At 41.7% G+C, this 18,366-nt stretch overlaps 2 protein-coding genes across 2 annotated transcripts; one reads left to right on the top strand and one right to left on the bottom strand.

Moving 5' to 3' along the window:
• The first annotated feature begins 544 nt into the window (after positions 1–544).
• On the top strand, positions 545–2,540 carry LOC118094720 (olfactory receptor 6F1-like). The gene has a single exon (XM_035135327.3). The coding sequence runs from the start codon at positions 563–565 to the stop codon at positions 1,499–1,501; it is 939 nt and encodes a 312-aa protein (XP_034991218.3). The 5' UTR covers positions 545–562; the 3' UTR covers positions 1,502–2,540.
• Positions 2,541–4,931: 2,391 nt separating this feature from the next.
• LOC118094719 (vomeronasal type-2 receptor 26-like) lies at positions 4,932–18,366 on the bottom strand. The gene is made up of 6 exons (XM_088654616.1): positions 17,968–18,366; positions 15,975–16,087; positions 13,733–14,024; positions 8,883–9,110; positions 6,921–7,047; positions 4,932–5,845 (listed from the first exon to the last, which is right to left on the bottom strand). The coding sequence occupies exons 1-6, from the start codon at positions 18,364–18,366 to the stop codon at positions 4,932–4,934; spliced, it is 2,073 nt and encodes a 690-aa protein (XP_088510742.1).

Below are 18,366 nucleotides of genomic sequence, written 5' to 3'. Positions count from 1 at the left end.
CCATTCAGGCAAGCTTGGTGGTCTGTGTTCGGTTGGTTGGATCACAAGAAGGCATCTCAAGGCAGCCCTGTTTAGGGAAGCTTTTAATGTTTGATGGATTTCTGTACTTTAATATTTTGTTGGAAGCCACCCAGAGTGGCTGGGGGAACCCAGCCAGATGGGTGGGGTATAAATAATAAATTATTATTATTATTATTATTATTAGGAGTAGGAATCATCAAATCTGTCCATTTTGGTTTCTCTCTGTTTCTTTCTCATATTAAAGTAACAGATCCCTAGTTTTAAATACTAGTAGGATACTGGATATTGTTCTGGTAACCTTGTCTCGCAAAATGTAGATATAATTTTAAAAATCATGTCAGTTTTTATATTAGCAATGCTGGGGATTCATTTTGGGTGGTGGTCTAGATTTTTTAAAGAAACAAACAAAAAAACCTCAATTGAAGTAAATTCTACCAACTTTGTGCATGGATTGTCTGTAATATTCATATTGAGGGTAAAGAGAAATGTTCTGCATATTCATTCAGAATTGTGTTTCAGCAGGTTAAAAAAAGAAGAGGAGATGGGAGAAAGTAACAAAGAAGAACAAAATAAATCAAGAGTGATGGAATTCATTCTGCTTGGCTTCCCTGGGTCTTCACATTTCCAGCTAACAATCTTCATAATCTTTTTAAATATGTACATATTGACCATTTTGGGAAATTTCTCTATTATCCTCCTAATAGTAACTAATCGCCGTCTCCATACTCCCATGTATTTCTTTCTTTGCAATCTCTCTTTCTTGGAAATATGGTACACAACAGCCTCTATCCCAAAGATCCTGGCTGTGTTCCTCGGAAGAAGCAGAAGCATCTCTTTTACAGGTTGCATTTTGCAGATGTACTTTGTTTTTTCCTTTGGGTGCACGGAGCATTTCCTAATAGCCATCATGGCTTATGATCGATATGTGGCCATATGTTTCCCCCTTCATTACAGCACCATAATGGACATTCATCTTTCTAGCAAGTTGGCAGGAGGTTGTTGGCTTGGTGGATTCCTTGCTATGTGTATACCAACCTATCTGCTCACAACATTGTCTTTCTGTGGCCCCAATGTTATCAATAATTTCTATTGCAACATAGATTCCTGGATAGTTCTTTCCTGCACAGACACCCACTTTCTTGAGATAACAGCTTTTTTCATAGCTATATTTGTCATTGTAGGCTCCTGTGTGACAACCCTTCTTTCCTATGTTTACATTATCCTCACCATCCTACGCATCCCCTCCAAAAAAGGACGACAAAAAGCCTTTTCCACATGTTCCTCACATCTTGCTGTGGTGATTATTTGGTATGGCTCCACTATCTTCCTGTTTGTAAAGCCATCTAAACAGACCTCATTAGAACGGACCAAAGTTGTGAGCATCTTCAATCTTATTGTGGTGCCTCTTTTGAATCCTTTCATCTATACACTAAGAAATAAAGAGGTGAGGGAGGTGATGAGAAAAGTATTGCACAGGTGATTAACAAAGCTCAGATGTGAAGGGGAAAGGGAAATAAATAAATAAAATCTGTATTAGTTGGCCTAGATTTTAGCAGTAGACAGTCTAGTTGTTAAGAGAGTTGCAGATGACTGGAGTAAGATTTCTGTTTGTGCGCGTACACACACACACACACACACACACACACACACACTTTACATGTGCATTTGGATATCCCTAGGTGTGTCTACCCCACATATAATTATATGAAACACCTTTCTATGAGAGTACTGAAACTTTGTGCATAGAGTCAAACTGTGTGTTGTTCCAGACATGTGCCTATCAACAAAAATACTCTTCACACAGAGCTATGCAAATGATTGGTTTATTGAAAGCAGTTACTAGAGACACAATTCAAATCAAGCTTGATTTCAGATTAAATCTCAGAATCACCACAACATTGTATAGCAATTTTATCTAAATTGTTTTTCCTGTTGCCTGTGTTTGTTTGTTTGTTTGTATTTTGTTTGCTTGCTTGTTTGCAGCTAGTGCATAGAGGGCCCCTATGTGTGTTATTTTTGTCACTCAAAAGAAAATGTACCATTTCTTTCTCTGGGACAACAGTAACTTCTCCACTAGCAGAAAACAAACAAAATGGCTTGATCATGAATTTGGAAGTTTCTTCCCCAGAATGATATACCCATTGACTTCATTTTGTCTATTTGGATAGATTTCCAAAATTGTTAATCACTACTATGCCATCATTCATTGGGTGCAAACATTAAAAATGGGAAAGTTGTTTCTTACAAAATGAATATCCAGTGCAGTACCTGCATAGTTTGCACTCTAAGAGGTTGTTTTTTGGGGGGAGTAGGGTAGGGTGATGCCCAGGGATGGCAGATATTAATGATGGCCTTCCTTGCCTCACCCTAATAAAAAAAAACATTTTACCTTTTACCTAGAGCACCTGTAAACTGTTTAGATACCATGGCTCAGTGATTGGTTCTGGCCATTGCATCCATCGTCAAAATTGCCTCTAGCTATTTCTAGTTGTTTTTTCTATCTTTAAAAATAATAAAATATTTAAACAAATCACATCTCTATAGAACTTCCAGTTTTTCAGCATAATTACATGTAAATGGAATGCATTAAAACAATACTTAAGGATTTAAAACCAGCCATGTTTTGAAGCAATCAACAACTGGCTTTTGCACCATTTTTAAAACATACTTATTTCCTTTTTATCATGATTCACAACACAGCACAGTATTTCTTACATGGGAAAAAAAAATCTGTTTCTTTTTAAGTGTTCTATGGTTAAACATAGGAGGATATGCTAGTTGGCCTTTAATCGGGTTCTCACAGAGGGCATGTGTTGCAGTGAGACCTGGCAATCAGGCCTTGTGTTGTGGGTGGGAACATTGGAGCAGCCACAATACCCTATAGGTGGTCTCTCAAACTTGGGAGCAATTGGGCTAGCAGGATGCCAGTCAAAGCAGTTTGAGTAACTACTACTTAAACTGATGCACGTGCCCTGAGCTTCCCCTTCCGGGTACAGTGCATCGGAACACCCGCCCACCTCCCCCCTATATTTAGGGTGTCACCTGTTGTGTGTTGCCTGTTGTTGGGACAGGGGCACGGCAGGAATTTTCCCCACTTGGCTGATTGGTTGGGGCCATTTGGGTTTCGCCTGCTGCATAGCAAATCATCACAACTTGTAAGGTTGCGGATAGGCTCTGGTTCTTCTGGATAGGGGTGGCAGGATGCCTAGCTATCCCTATGGGTTGGGTATTCCTTTAAGAAGGAATCCAAGGACTCATGGTTGGTCTTCCCCGTGCGGGGTTGTGCTCTGAGCCTGAGTTCAGGGCACATCTGGGTGGAGGCATGGCAGACATCCCTGCTCGCCTCTGTCCCAGGTGTTCACCCTAGGCTGAATTATGGTTGGTGTCCAGAGTTAGCGCTGCCTGCAGGGCTGCAGGTAGCTAGTCAAACCAGAGCCTATGCAACCACTCACTTGATTTGTAATTAATAAAGTTGTGGCCTAAATTCTGCCAAAAACCAAACCAAAATTTCAGTCCTGTCTGAATTTATTTCTAGGCCTGGTTAAAAGGTCTCCACATGCAATAAAAATTCACACTGACACACACAGAATTTTGGTTTAAGGTTAATGAACAAAATTTAGGCCACAACTTTATTGATTACAGCACATGTGAGTGGCATTGGCTTAGGCATTGGCAAATGACTATATTGGACTCCTGCCCCCTGTGCAGGAAGTCAGTAAGGGTAAACCACCCAAAGAGGAAGCCACATCGGGGGAACCTGCCTGTAGCTCTCCTCAGTGTTCACAAAAGAAGAGAAGAAGAGTTTGGATTTGATATCCCGCTTTATCACTACCCGAAGGAGTCTCAAAGCAGCTAACGATCGCCTTTTCCCTTCCTCCCCCATAACAAACACTCTGTCAGGGCAGTCTCGAGCAGGTCGCACGCCCTGGCGCTGAGGGGCGGAGATCGCTCTGGCGCCCCCGCCCTCGCAGGGTGCAGCATGGTTTCCGTGCGGCTTTGCCGCGCAGCGCCCTGCGTACCAGCCCGGCGCCCTGGTGCACTGCGCCACCGGGGGGTCTACCTAGAGTTGGCCCTGCACTCTGTGAGGTGGGTGGGGCTGAGAGACTTCAAAGAAGTGTGGCTAGCCCAAGGTCACCCAGCAGCTGCATGTGGAGGAGTGGAGACGCGAACCCGGTTCCCCAGATTACGAGTCTGCCGCTCTTAACCACTCCACCACACTGGCTCCCCCACACAGAGGTCTGGCATGGCCCTAGTCCTGCAAGCGGACTTTGGATAGGATCCAGGCCCTGGATTCCTTTAACGGAATACCCTTGGTCAATGGAGGGGCAGGCGACGGCCGACCTCCCCTCCCCCACAAATTAATGAGCCAATGCCTAACCGCCTAACCTTACAAAGTTGTGACCATTGCTAAGAGGTAGGCGAAAACCAAGTGGCCAGTGCCAATCTGCCAAAGGTAAAAATTCCTACCCAGTCGCTGTCCCAAGATGGGGAACCAACCAAAGTCCAAAGCAAGGCCAGAGGACATCTAAATTAAAGGGAGGGTGGGCGGCGGTTCAGCAGCGTGAAGCAGGTTCCTGACACACGTCACGCTGCCGCTTTTATACCCCTGCTCCACGATCACCCCATGCAAAAGTGATTGGCCAAGAGGCCTGGGTGAATGTGGTGCCAACCTGGCATGAAGGTATTACTCCACCCACGCCGGGGGGGGGGGGGCTGGGGTGAGGGCCTGTCCGCAACCAGGACCATCTTTAAAGATGATCCCATTTATGGCATCATTTGGCTCTTAACTATCTGAAATCTAATATGTTTGCAAAGTCTGCTGTAGGATGAAAAACCAAAACTCTTGTGAAATGTTGAGTCAGTTTATAATTAGTTTAATTGTAATTTAATAACTAGATAGCATGACAAAATCAAATAATTCTGCAGTTGGTTCTTCGTATTAGCTGTTCCCTTTTGTTCAATTCAGGCTTCAACAAAATAATGTAGCATTTGGGAGAAAAGATGCATGCCAATAATCCAGCACTGGAGGCCAAGATAGAAAAGATCTCCACAGCTACCATATATTTCCCCTTAGTGCTCAAGTAGGTTGGAACAAAGGATAACCACACACTGCAAAACACTAACATGCTAAAAGTGATAAACTTGGCTTCGTTGAAAGTGTCGGGTAACTTCCTGGCAAGGAAGGCCAAAGTGAAGCTGGCAGTGGCCAGGAGGCCAATATTGCCAAGGACACAATAAAACATTGTCACAGACCCCTCGTTACATCCAAGTATAATTTGTTCAGCCATTGAGTGTATATCAGCCTCTGGCAACGGGGGAGAGATTGCCAGCCACACAATGCAAATGCCTCCTTGTAGAAGGAAGCCAAAAAGAACAATGGAATTGGCCAGCCTCTTTCCCACCCATTTCCTCATTCTGGATCCTGGCTTGGTGGCCATGAAAGCCAGAACCACAGTGAGGGTTTTTGCCAGCACACAAGAAACAGCCACTGAGAAGACGATGCCAAAAGCAGTTTGTCGGAGGAGACATGTCACCTTCTGAGGCTGTCCAATGAATAGCAGCGCAGAAAGGAAGCAGAGCAGGAGGGAGAGGAGGAGAGTGTAGGTGAGCTGCCAGTTGTTGGCTTTGACAATGGGAGTGTTGTGGTTCTTCATAAATGTGAAGAGGACTAGAACGGTGACCAAGGAACCAGAAAGAGCAGAAAAGGCTAAACTAAGCCCCATAGGTTCTTCAAAAGACAAGAAACTTATCTCCTTGGGAATACATAAATCATGTTTTTTATTTGAATATGTTTGGTCTGAACATGTAGAACAATCACGCATATCTGAAAAGGAAAATATTTGGCTTAATCTCACAAACGTGTCATTAATCTCAAGAGCAGCCAATCTTACTATTTGAAACTGGAACAAAATAATAATTCATCTTGTGCAATGTAGTTTGTGATGATTGTAGGTATTGCAATGGTTAACACTGAACCTTTCTAAAGTGGAAAGTTTCCTATTTCCTTCCAGCTTTGGGTTTTTAGCAGCCATTTGCTTTTTACCTTGAAAGCCAAGTTTAAGCAAATGATACCACAAAGCCCTCCTATGAATATTTTTTACAGCATTCAAGGCTTTATTTCAATTTTTCTAACAAGGGTGTTGTACACATGCAATTTAAAACAGCTTACTAAACCAATCAAAATACGACTTCTGTTTGGAAGGAACTCTATGCTGGCATACTGGCCTAAATTTTGTCACCTGAAATTACAGAAGGTTCATAATTACAGACAGCCCATAATTTTCAAGATTTACATGATTGCTTATAGATTTAACACTATGGTCCCCAAAAGTCCCTCGATTCTGCTAGTTTCCCACGTACTATTTTTCATCATTCATATGGCCGCACAAAAGCTGGAAATCATTAGCTCAAAATATTAGGAAAATAGAATGCAAATGCAGCCCTAGTATATACACACATCATTATGCTTTTATAGCCCTATAGCAGGTGGCGCTGTGGGTTAAACCACAAAGCCTAGGGCTTGCTGATCAGAAGGTTGGCGGTTCGAATCCCCGCGACTGGGTGAGCTCCCGTTGCTCGGTCCCAGCTCCTGCCAACCTAGCAGTTTTAAAGGACGTCAAAGTGCAAGTACATAAATAGGTACTGCTCCGGTGGGAAGGCAAACAGCGTTTCCGTGCACTGCTCTGGTTCGCCAGAAGCGGCTTAGTCATGCTCGCCACATGACTTGGAAGCTGTACGCCAGCTCCCTCGGCCAATAGAGTGAGATGAGCGCCGCAACCCCAGAGTCCGTCACGACTGGTCCTAAAGGTCAGGGGTCCATTTACCTTTAGTGATGAAATATCACCGAATCTGTCTACTATTTCTAAATACATTTATTTTTTACATACATTATTGCTCACCCTTCTGGTCTGAAATCTTTCCTTCTGGACAGGGGATACAATCGTAGCAACAAAATGGCTCCCCTTCCTTTGCTTTCTTGCTTGAACCAGGACTGCACTGCTCACTGCATAGAGAAATAGGCCTTGCCTAAGCCATGAAGACAAAAAGAGAATATAGACATTGGAATCATAATGTGGATGGCACTCATTTTGTGCAAGGAACCATGCTCCCTTTCTCAAGTGAGGCAATGTGGAGAACAGGCATTGAATACAGAAGGCTGTTTGCATGAACAGCATAGCTGCCAAGTTTTCCCTTTTCTCGTGAGGAAGCAATAAGGGAAATCCCTTTAAAAAAGGAATAACTTGGCAGCTATGATGAACAGCAGGGTGGTCATTTATGTTAGCTGCATTTCAGGAATAACCATTTACAACTCCCCTGTATCCAGCAGCTGAAACAATGATCTTATTTTGCCTTTCGATTGTGCCAATGCCACAGTCAAGGAGCGTGGTCATGTCCATTTTGTTCCGTTTGAATTATTTAACTCCTGTTCAAAGTCTCATTCCCAATTTTCAATCAATTTTAGGAGCAAGGCGTTTTAAAGAAACATGCATTTTTGATGGCATGGACTGTAGCCTCATCTCATCAGTCAAATTACGCAGTATAGTGAGGTGACTGGATCAGGGAGTTGTGATGCTAGAGGGTTTGCTCACCTCCCTCACTCTCACTCTGCAGACATCAAGGAACTATCAAAAATCAATGCATAAATAAAATACTTAAAAGTGACATATAGTTTGATCCTATGAATGAAATTTGATATGTTGGGTGATATTCAGTGATACAGTACTCTGAGCATACTATCTGAAATCATTGTGTGTTCGTTTGTAAAATAGATTACAGAAATAGGTAGATTTTGGGCAAGGCATTGGATATGTATGCGGTATTATGCAACACAATTCCTGGGGGATAAGTAAAGTAAGTTTCATCCTGACTGGGAGTGACCCTCTGACATGCACCAGCTGTTATTATCCTGCCAGGGCTGCCATTGGGAACATTGCTATGGCCCATTGGCCCACATGTGGGCCCACAGACAAAATCACCCCTTTCTGTCCAGGTGCTTTCTGTCCAGGGCCACAAGGTTGTGTTCTTCCAGACTCCTGATCCGCCTATTGCAATGGGCCAATGCTAGTACAGCCAGGGGGAGAGAATGTGCATCCCACCACCAACTGTGCAGTAAGGATACAGCCATCGTGAAATAATATTGGGGAAAACTGGGTATTAAGAGTGCTAACATAAATCATATACCCCAGTTTCCCAGTGGTCCTTCAAAGTACGCTTCACGCAAAGTTTATAGAAAAACAAAATACGCAAACAGAAATTGACTTGGCTAAAATACACCACCAAGAGTTTAAAGACCAACCTAGCATGAAACCCCTGACTAGCAGTATACTGTTTAAAGTTTTTCTTTAACAGAAAAACAAACTGACTCAGAATAGATTTTAAACTGAAGATAAACGCGCTCTCTCCCAGCAACTTTACATACCCACATTCCAAACCTCCCACAAAACTACCACACAAAATGCTTTCCAACGGAGCCTTATATACATGGAATAGAGCCCACGCCTGTGAGCAATTAAACAGAAATTACCGGCACCTGTTTTTCTTAAACAGACAGTATTGACATTAGACCGGCTCAAAAGAAACTTTGATTATTCAAGAAACCCAACAGCCAGGAACCAAATGCAACTTCCTTGGATACAAAATAAATGAAGACTAACTTTAGAATACAACCAATGATCAATATTTTACATCTATCCAGTGCAAAGATGCATATTTTTTATTCACCCAACAACTCCTGAAGAGGAATTTCATGAAGTGTAATTTGTTTAATCAGTTTTCAAATTCTCCATAAACACCAAACTCATCCCTGTGCAGTTAAACTGTGTTTACAATCAGGACTGAAAATACTGACAATTTGATTGTACCTGGTTAAACCACTTGTGCCATGTTATCACATCTTCATGGATGGTGAACACTTCACCTGAAGAAGTCTGGGGATTCATTCTCCCAACTTGAACTTTATGAAAAGATTGGTTTTGCGAAGCAATCCAATTAATAACATCAAGCCCAGCTTCCAACTCCCCCTTCTGGTTGAAGGAAACTGTGTCTCCCGCACTATTGTTAAATGATACACCTCTGAGGAAATGATGGAACTAGATTTTGAAAAGAGAGAAAAGAGAGGTGTGCGTAAGTTTTACAGATGAAGACAATGTTAAGTGCATCTCACAAGGACCAGAACCATCAGGGAGATAGTTTGCGTGTTTAGACCTTTAAACCTCTCCTTTAAATAAATTCACACAAGACTAAAAATTTTGGTTTGGTTTTTGGCAGAATTTAGGCCACAACTTTATTGATTACAGCAAGTGAGTAGTTGCATAGGCTCTGGTTTGACTAGCTCCCTGCACCGTTGCAGGTAGCGCTGACCCAGGGCACTACCATAGGTCGGCCTAGGGTGAACACCTGGAATGGTGGAAAGCCAGGGACAAGCTATGTCCACCACCCAGATGTCCCTCTGGACTCAGGCACAAGCACAACCCCTCGCAAGGTTGACCAAACCATTGAGTCCCTGGATTCCTTTAACGGAATATCCCTTCACATAGGGATGGCGAGAGCGTTCACCCATCCCTATCACCTGAACCAGAGCCTATCTGCAACCTTACAGGTTGTGACAATTTGCTACGTGGCAGGCAAAACCCAAATGGCCCCACCCAATCAGCCAAGTGGGGAAAATTCCTGCCGTGCCGCTGTCCCAACGACAGACGACACACGACAGCATAGCAAGGTCAAGCACACAAGCCCTAAATATAGGGAGAGGTGGGCGGGTGTTCCGATGCACTGATCAAGAGAGAAAGCTCAGGGTCATCCCTTGATCCATTTGGCTAGCATCCTATTGGTAAGATTAAACCCAGCATCAAGGGACCTACCAATCAGGTGTTCTGGCTATCCAATCGTACCCACCCACAAAACAAGGGTTTGGTTGCCAGGTCTGACCGCAACACATGCCCTCTTTGAGGGAGGACACATTTTACTACACTATTTTAACACCAATTTATGGCACATTGTCTGAAGGGAAATCTGGCCACATTACCTGCCACCGCTGATAAACCTGAGATTTCAGCTTCCTATTGTCTTCCAGTAATCTTGAATTGAGTCTGGAGGAGAACATGACATGGAGAGCATGGGCCATGGCATAAACAGCATTGTATATACAGTAGCTATGGGCCGTCATGCTCATTTCAAAAAAAGGTGTAGGAAGCATTCTCAGGTTCTCCTCTCCAGTGCAAATATTCTCATCCATAACTTCTGTGACTGTACTAGGGAAGACACAAGCAAAGGCCTGTTGCCAGAAATCCTTAATGAAATAATCTCCTTTTGTGGTGCAAGGACTTATGTGTTCAAGAAATTTGTGAAATTCTGGTAGAACATTTGAGTGAATTGTGAAAGACAGAGCCCCATGGATTATTTGTGTTTCCCAAGTTTTTTGATAAACTGCAGCAGTCATCTCCATCTGGGCTGTCATTATCCACACTTTACCTCTTGCATCCTCTCCCATCTCTTCTTCTTCTGATAAATATGGGAACCATCTAAGAAATATCATGGAGTAAGATTCTCCATAGAAGACTATCACGTTGGCTTTGCTCCTCATTACTTTATCACGTATTTTTGCACCCTCTTGTAACAAGTCTTTTACGTCAGTGTCAAAAGATACTTTGGAGATTCTTTCTATGAAGGCAAAACAGATATCGCTAGCGGAAAACATTGTGGCCACTGTTTGCACAAATTGTTCTCCATTCTCAAGATCCATTGTAAGGAGCCCAATCCATGTCCACCTGAAATGCAGAAGTAAGGAGAGAATCCCCTCATACTGAAGGGCTTCCTGGGGGACCATTTGGTAGAAGGAGAGGCCTGGTGTTTTATCATGCATGATGGGAGCAGGACCATATGTGAGCTAAAGGGAGGAGCATGCAAAAAAGGTAACAAACAGGAATTCTATAATGCTTATATTCTATATTATTTCATTTAACATTTTAAAATGTACAGCAGCACAATAAACAAAACCTCAGAACTACAAGAACAACTTCTACCCACATGTGCCTATGTGTCCGCTATGCTCAGTGGAATTGGCACTACCACTGGTGTAAAAAAAATATTCTGTTATGCACTTGTAAGAAGAACTTGATTGTTTAATTTGGCAGTGCATACACTTTGAAACTCCCTGCCTGTTAAGATCAAGCAGTTGGCTTTACTGTAGACTTTTTTTTTTTGAATGATATTTATTTATTTTTTCCCATCACCAAACCTGAACATTGTTCTTCATGCTTGTATACATATACATATACATACATATACATACACATATACATTTATGTTTGTTTGTTACAATTTTTCGTATCGTATTTCTAATCCTCCTTTCCCAGAGAAAAAAAGGGAAAGGAGAAAAGAAAAAGAAAAAAAAGAAAATAAAGTAAATTTTATCTTTGGACTTCCTGTTATCTCCATCAGCATACTCTCCTCTTTTTGTGTACTGTAGACTTTTTAAAGGTAAAGGTAAAGGTACTCCTGACCATTAGGTCCAGTTGTGGATGACTCTGGGTTGCGGTGCTCATCTCGCTCTATAGGCCAAGGGAGCAGGCATTTGTCCACAGACAGCTTTTGAGTCATGTGGCCAGCATGACTAAGCCGCTTCTGGTGAACCAGAGCAGCGCACGGAAACGCCGTTTACCTTCCCACCGGAGTGGTACCTATTTATCTGCTTGCACTTGATGTCCTTTTGAACTGCTAGGTGGGCAGGAGCAGGGACCGAGCAACCGGAGCTCACCCCGTCGTGGGGATTTGAACCGCCGACCTTTTGATTGGCAAGCCCTAGGCACTGTGGTTTAACCCACACTACCACCCGCGCCCGTCTTTTTAATTGCTGCTAAAAACTTTTTTTGTGTAGATTAACCCACTTAGACGGTTATAAAGTTGAGGTAATTTTAATTTGTTGCAGTATTTATGTTTTAACGTATGGTTGTGATATTTTTCTTGATTTTTCTATTTTCTCTTCTCTTGGCTCTTTTTGAGGTCTTCTTTACCACCAAGTGATTTTAAGTTGTAATAAATAAATAAATAAATAAATTATGATGGCTTGTGGAGTTGGGTCCTTAAGGTTCAATTAATGAATGTAAAATATTTTCATACAAAAAATTGTTGAAACATTTAAAAGAGATAAAAGAAGATGTGTTTCAGAGAAGTGGGATCATCTTTAAGGATGGTCCTGGTTGCAGGCAGGCCCCCAGGCCAGTTCCTCCTCCCGGTGTCGGCAGAGAAATGCCATCATGCCAGGGTGGCACCACGATCACCTCAGCTTCTTGGCCAATCACTTTTGCATGGGGTGATCATGGGGGGATATAAAAGTGGTAGCATGATATGTGTCAGGCACCTGCTTCCCGCTGCCAAACACCCGTCCACCCGCCCTTTATTTTAGATGTCCTCCGGCCTTGCTCTGGACTTTGGTTGGTCACCTGTTTTGGAACAGGGGCTGGGTAGGAATTTTTCCATCTGGCAAATTGGCACCGGCCAGTTGGTTTTCGCCTACCTCTTAGCAATCATCACAACTTTGGAAAGTTTGGCGGTTAGGCATTGGCTCATTGATTTGTGGGGGAGGTGAGGTCGGCCATCGCCTGCCCCTCCATTGACCAAGGGTATTCCGTTAAAGGAATCTGGGGCCTGGATCCTTGTCTGAAGTCCGCTTGTGGGACTAGGGCCATGCCAGGCCTCTGTGAACACTGAGGAGAGCTACAGGCGGGTTCCCCCAATGCGGCTTCCTCTTTGAGTGGTTTACCCTTACTGACTTCCTGCAAGGGGGCAGGAGTCCGATATAGTCCTTTGCCAATGCCTAAGCCTTTTGTAATTATATATACTTAGTTCCTGAGCCAGGTCACTGGCTCACACCCTATTCATATCTTAAATGTGCCCTTAAGACAGGATTTGTGAGGAAAGAGACAATGGGGAGGTTTCCCACTTTGACCTCGCAGAGCAATATTTGAGGTCAATTTGTTCAGGAATATTCCTGTGGAGTTTCAAACATGTGGTTTATATATACAGTTATGAACATTTATCTTTTATATATATGTTTGTGTGTGTGACCTTAAAATTATTATAACTGTGAATTTTATTCTAACGAGGGGCTGGTTTGGGGGCCTTGCTACGCAAGCTGCCTCACTGTGTTTCAACCCTGACATGCTACATTACCGTGCCATTTGTCTCATTTCCCATCCAGATTTTGTTCTAACATCTGCTTATATTTGTAAGAGTGTTAATGCCATTTAAGATGGTTATCACTGCCCAAATGGAATTAACAGTATTTTTCTGGACCAGGGAGATTTATGCAGGATCTATGCTGATCCTTTTCTATGGCACCTCAAATCCTTTAAATATATGCACTCCCTTCATACAGGCACCCTCCTGCCTGCATCTGTGCAAATACAAATTTAGTTGTGCAATCTAATAGGCATACAATGCTACTTGCTTGATAATTTTAGTATAGCCCCCCTAATTATTAACAAAATGTTCCTTCGTTGGATCAATGCTCCATAACTTTCAACTCCCCTTCTGAGAAGTGCACTCCAAGATCTGCCTCCCATGTCACTTTCAACTCTCAGGTTATGCTTTATTCATAACATTAGTTTACATATTTTAGCCTCTAAACCACCAAGTGAAATATGGTTGGCCATTCAAGCATGAGGGGAAACCCCCCTTAAACCCATCATGTTCAGCACCAAGACTGATATACCTGTGGAATTTTGTAGATATCCAAGACTGTTGCTGCATGAAGAGAGGTTAGGGGGTCAAGTCCCCCGATGACGGCTATCAAATCATTCTGAGTGTCACATTTGTAGCTGGGGACGAATCTCTCTGAGCTGGATGTAAGGAGCAGTGTGGCATGATAGGTTCCCCTTGCAGTGAAATAGCTGTCAAAGATGTGGAAGCCCAAAGTGGTATTGGGTAAGATTTGAGGGTTGCCATTGATCTCCTTTACTGCAAATGCCAAGGCCAGGACGTGCTGGTAATTCTTAGGCACCACACTGGAATGAGAATTGCAATCTGTATCAGAAGGATATCTTACATTGTGTAAAATTTTTATTACTGATTTTTCACCAATGTAGTAGTAGTAGTAGTAGTAGTAGTAATGCTAATATTCTGCCCATCTGACTGGGTTGCCCCTGGCACTCTGGTGGCTTATCCTTTGCCAATTACCAATGTGATGCAGAAGATAGTTTCAAATTACACATGACCCAGAAATTTTTCGCATAATCAGAGGTGTTTTGTTAAAGGTACAACAACATAGCTTTACTCACTCTGATACAAAGTCTACCTCTGGCTTCAAATAAGGTTTTAAACCTACAGACACTCATCATAGCTGCCAAGTTTTCCCCTTTCTCGCGAGGAAGCCTATTCAGCATAAGGGAAAATCCCTGTAAAAAAGGGATAACTTGGCAGCTATGACACTCATCTGGGAATAAGTCTTATTTTACTCAGTAGCACTTTTGGATTGTGCTATAAACCATTAGGTATATACCAGTATTTGAAATGTAGCACACAATGGCAAGAGGTGGTATTATGACATCCAAGTCCACATTTGCATATTGTTTTTCTAAAGTTGTGGTTATGGATTGTTTTATTTTATTTTTTAAAAAAGAAATATATAATAATATTTTAACCCACCCTGGACCTTACATTGAAGTATAGGGGGGGGGGGGAGAAAATTGATAATGATGGTGATGGTGGTGATGGTGGTGATGAAACCACCCTGCTCATTTTATAGACAAAAAGCTGAAACTGCATGTTGCTTTTCTAAAGATTAAAGCAACATCCCTGTATTGGCTAAAATTCAACCTAAATGATTGACATCTTTCCCTTAAGTGAGGATGGATTTAGGTCTGATACTCATTTTTGGCCAAAAGAAAGTTCAATAAAATCATTTGACATGAAAATTAAAAGTAATTGGCATCAAAACCATAATTTATGTAGCATATTTAACTTTAAACCCTAGATTCTTACATCCACTTAATCTTTAAGGATAAACAAGTCCTTTTGACCAACTCTTTGGAAGGTTAAACAGCACTACCACTAACAAAGAATTTGGAAAATTACATTCATCATTTTCAGTATTGCCTTTCTAAAGTGGAAGCCACAAGCTTTGCTTTTCTATGGGCAAAATAAAATTAAATGCAATAGCTTAGCATTTTATAACATTAAAAAATGAACAGGTTGTATACATAACTATAATTTTACGTTGGATATTCATTTTTTCAACCCAATATTCTTTTCACATAAGATATATTTAAAGGAAAATAACAATATTTAGGTTTTGGTATCTGAAGAAGTGTGCATGCACATGAAAGCTCATACCAATTACAAACTTAGTTGGTCTCTAAGGTGCTGCTGGAAGGAATTTTTTTATTTTGTTTCGACTACGTCAGACCAACACGGCTACCTATTTGTAACAAGGTTTTGATAGCCAACCATTCTGAGCCATTAATCATCACTTCACCGAATGATGGAAGCATCAGTGGTCAATAACCAAAACAATAAATTTTGTAGTGGGAGGTCGGTTGGGGGAGCGGAGAGGATGTGAATATGAGACCAAATATGTGTTCTTATTATATCACACTTGCAAAGAAAACTAACTCATATTGACTGTTTGAATCCCCACCCCATGTGAGTCCATTCATTTAATACATTCGGGGACCTATGCAACACCCCCACCATCCATCCATTTTTCTGAGATTATGGAGCACTGATGGGTGATGACTCTATACTCCTACGTTCAGACCATGCATTCATCTGATTTATGTATCTTCTAAAAAAATTCAACTCCTTGTCCTTCTATGGCTGGGCAATTGAGAAATTACCTGTTTAGCTCTATTCTTTTTTGAAAGAAAGAAAAAAGGCACAAAATGAAACAAGACACAGGTATAAGGTTTGAGCTATAGGGTGGACTGTTCAAATGAACAAAGAAAGGATTCCCTTACATAAGCCCTTCGGGCAGTACCTGTGGGGGTTCTTCAGTGAAGGTTAAGGTATTGGAGATGATGTAGCCGTGAGAAGCTATGCCACCAAGGATGAGGTCTCCTGACTGGTGATACTTGTGAAGTGGAGGGTGTGGATCATGGACATGACACTTCACAATGTGATCCTTGCATGCCATGTGAGGTGGCAGTAAAAGAAACACCACCAGAAAAATCACCATTCTGGTTGCAAGGACAAATCTTCATTTGAGGGACATTACACTATCTCCATTGTCAACTCCCTTCTTAGAGTGTCTATAGCTTCCAAGGCTAATATAAACATTCATTCAGTCTGTAAAGAGGCATGCTACCTTGAATAATAAATACTGGTGGTGTCAAGCAGTAGTTCTGAACTCTAATTGGTATATTTAGTAAATGGTAGCTTTCAAATTCTTTCCTATTCAAATTCCACAGGGAGTTTGAGAGGCAGCAGAATTAATTAATGTCATTTTTTGATGTCAGGGTTTCACTGTGGAATAGCAGGATGGAGCTAGTTTGTCACATCTGAACATATTTCCCCTAATCAGTTGAGTATCGAAATGAGAGCAAGTAATCAGATGTACAACACCATGTTTTGGAGTTAGAAAACACATTGTCAGAGACAAGATACAGCCAGCAGAGGCTGAGCACTTTGAGAGCCAAGGAGATGAGATAAGCCTAGAATGTGAAACGGGGGAAGGGCAGAAGAGCTGCAGTGGAAAACTAATCTTTGAGTACAAAGAGCAGGAAGGGGGGGGTCCAAGGGGGAAAACACAAACTGTCAGTTCAAGTTTGGGCTCAAAAACAGGGGCACCGGAAATAGCCTGTCCAAGAGGCGGGAAAAAGCAAAGTGGGGGAGGGGTTCGTTGCTGGGGGAGGAAGAGGCAGAGCTCAACAAACTTAGGAGAAGACGCTGAGGACTGAGCTCCGCAGTGATTTACGTGTTTAAACAATAAATCTGAGATAATTACTGCTGGAGTTGTCTCACTTCTGTGGGAGAGACCCAAGCCATTACACACATTATTTTTTAAAAAATATTTTTATTGGATTTTACATAAAAAAAGAAAAGAAAAAAAAGCGAAAAAGTTTTTTTTAAAAAAAGACAAAAACTTTAAGAAAAAGCAAATACAGAGATCTAGAACAATATCATCACGTCTTATTTCTTCATTGTTCTTCACTTATCTTCCTTACCATTCTTTTATTTGTTGTTGTTAAGAATCTTAACTAAACATCATAAAGATACATCTTAGCTCTCTTATTTATATATAATTCTTAATCAATTTATATAAAAGGGTGAAGAAAAAATGAAAAGAAAAAACCCATAAAAATAATAAAAAGACATAATTATATTTTTCAATTTCAAATCTAAACATTTCGGACTTCCTCATTCCCCTTCCTTGAGTTCTTTATAATTCACTAATTATTGCAGTTTCCAACTCTAGAATTACATTCTTTCTTCTAGATTATAATTTCTTTTTAACCATTGACCCTTCATGCTTCTCTTTACCTTAATTACTCAATATTCTCTACCCTTTTACCCAGAAATATTCAGACTAATTTTCAAAAGCTTTTACCCCCGTTTTATTCCCACTCTCAAAACTAAATCTACCCCCTTTCCTTGGAATCGGTGTCTCCAGAGATTTCAGCCAACTCCTAAATACATTCTGAGTTCAAACCCTGTTTTACCAACCAATAAAAGTTCGCATAATCCCCCCTCATCCCACTCCTGCTCTGTCCCAATCTAAATTTTGCAGAACCCTTCCCCCCCTGCTGTATTTCCAATACTTTATTTTCAATCTCATTCTCTTTCTGCCCCCCTCCTACTTCCTCCTCCCCCTCTCTCACTGGGGTAACAACCTTTTTATTTTTCCCCTTTTTTTGGGGGGGGCTTTTGAATCACCACCCTTCCCTGTTTCACCCCTCCCACTGGTGAAACAGTGGTTTCTTCTTCCTTCCTTCCCTGTTCCACCTCTCCCACCGGTGGAACAGTGGTATCTTCTTCATCCTCATCTGTCTCGAAAATCCATTCTGTTGGTTCAGCAATCTGTTCTCCTTTAATTGTTGCATTTCCTTCAAAATTATGGTTCTCCTCTGCCATTTCCAAAGTTTTCCCCAAAGTCACATCACAGCATGCGTCTTCTTCTGGTCTTTCCTCTTCTCCCTTTTCTTCCTCTCTGAGTTCAAATCTATCATCTGTTTCAAAATTCAGTTCAGTGGATTCATCAATCCTCTCTTCCATGCATGTTAGAACAACTTTAGGGTTGCGAATCTGTTCTGTCATTTCCAAAATTGTTGTCAGAATCAAGTCCCACTGTGAGTCCTTCTCCTCACAATCCAGAACTTTCTCTTCCAACCTGTTGGTGCTCTCCGCTTCCAT

Source organism: Zootoca vivipara, chromosome 12, assembly GCF_965207765.1.
Source record: "Zootoca vivipara chromosome 12, rZooViv2.hap1.1, whole genome shotgun sequence".
Lineage (NCBI taxonomy): Eukaryota > Metazoa > Chordata > Lepidosauria > Squamata > Lacertidae > Zootoca > Zootoca vivipara.
Note: the sequence above shows the minus strand (reverse complement) of the source record. Positions and strands in the feature narration are given on the sequence as shown.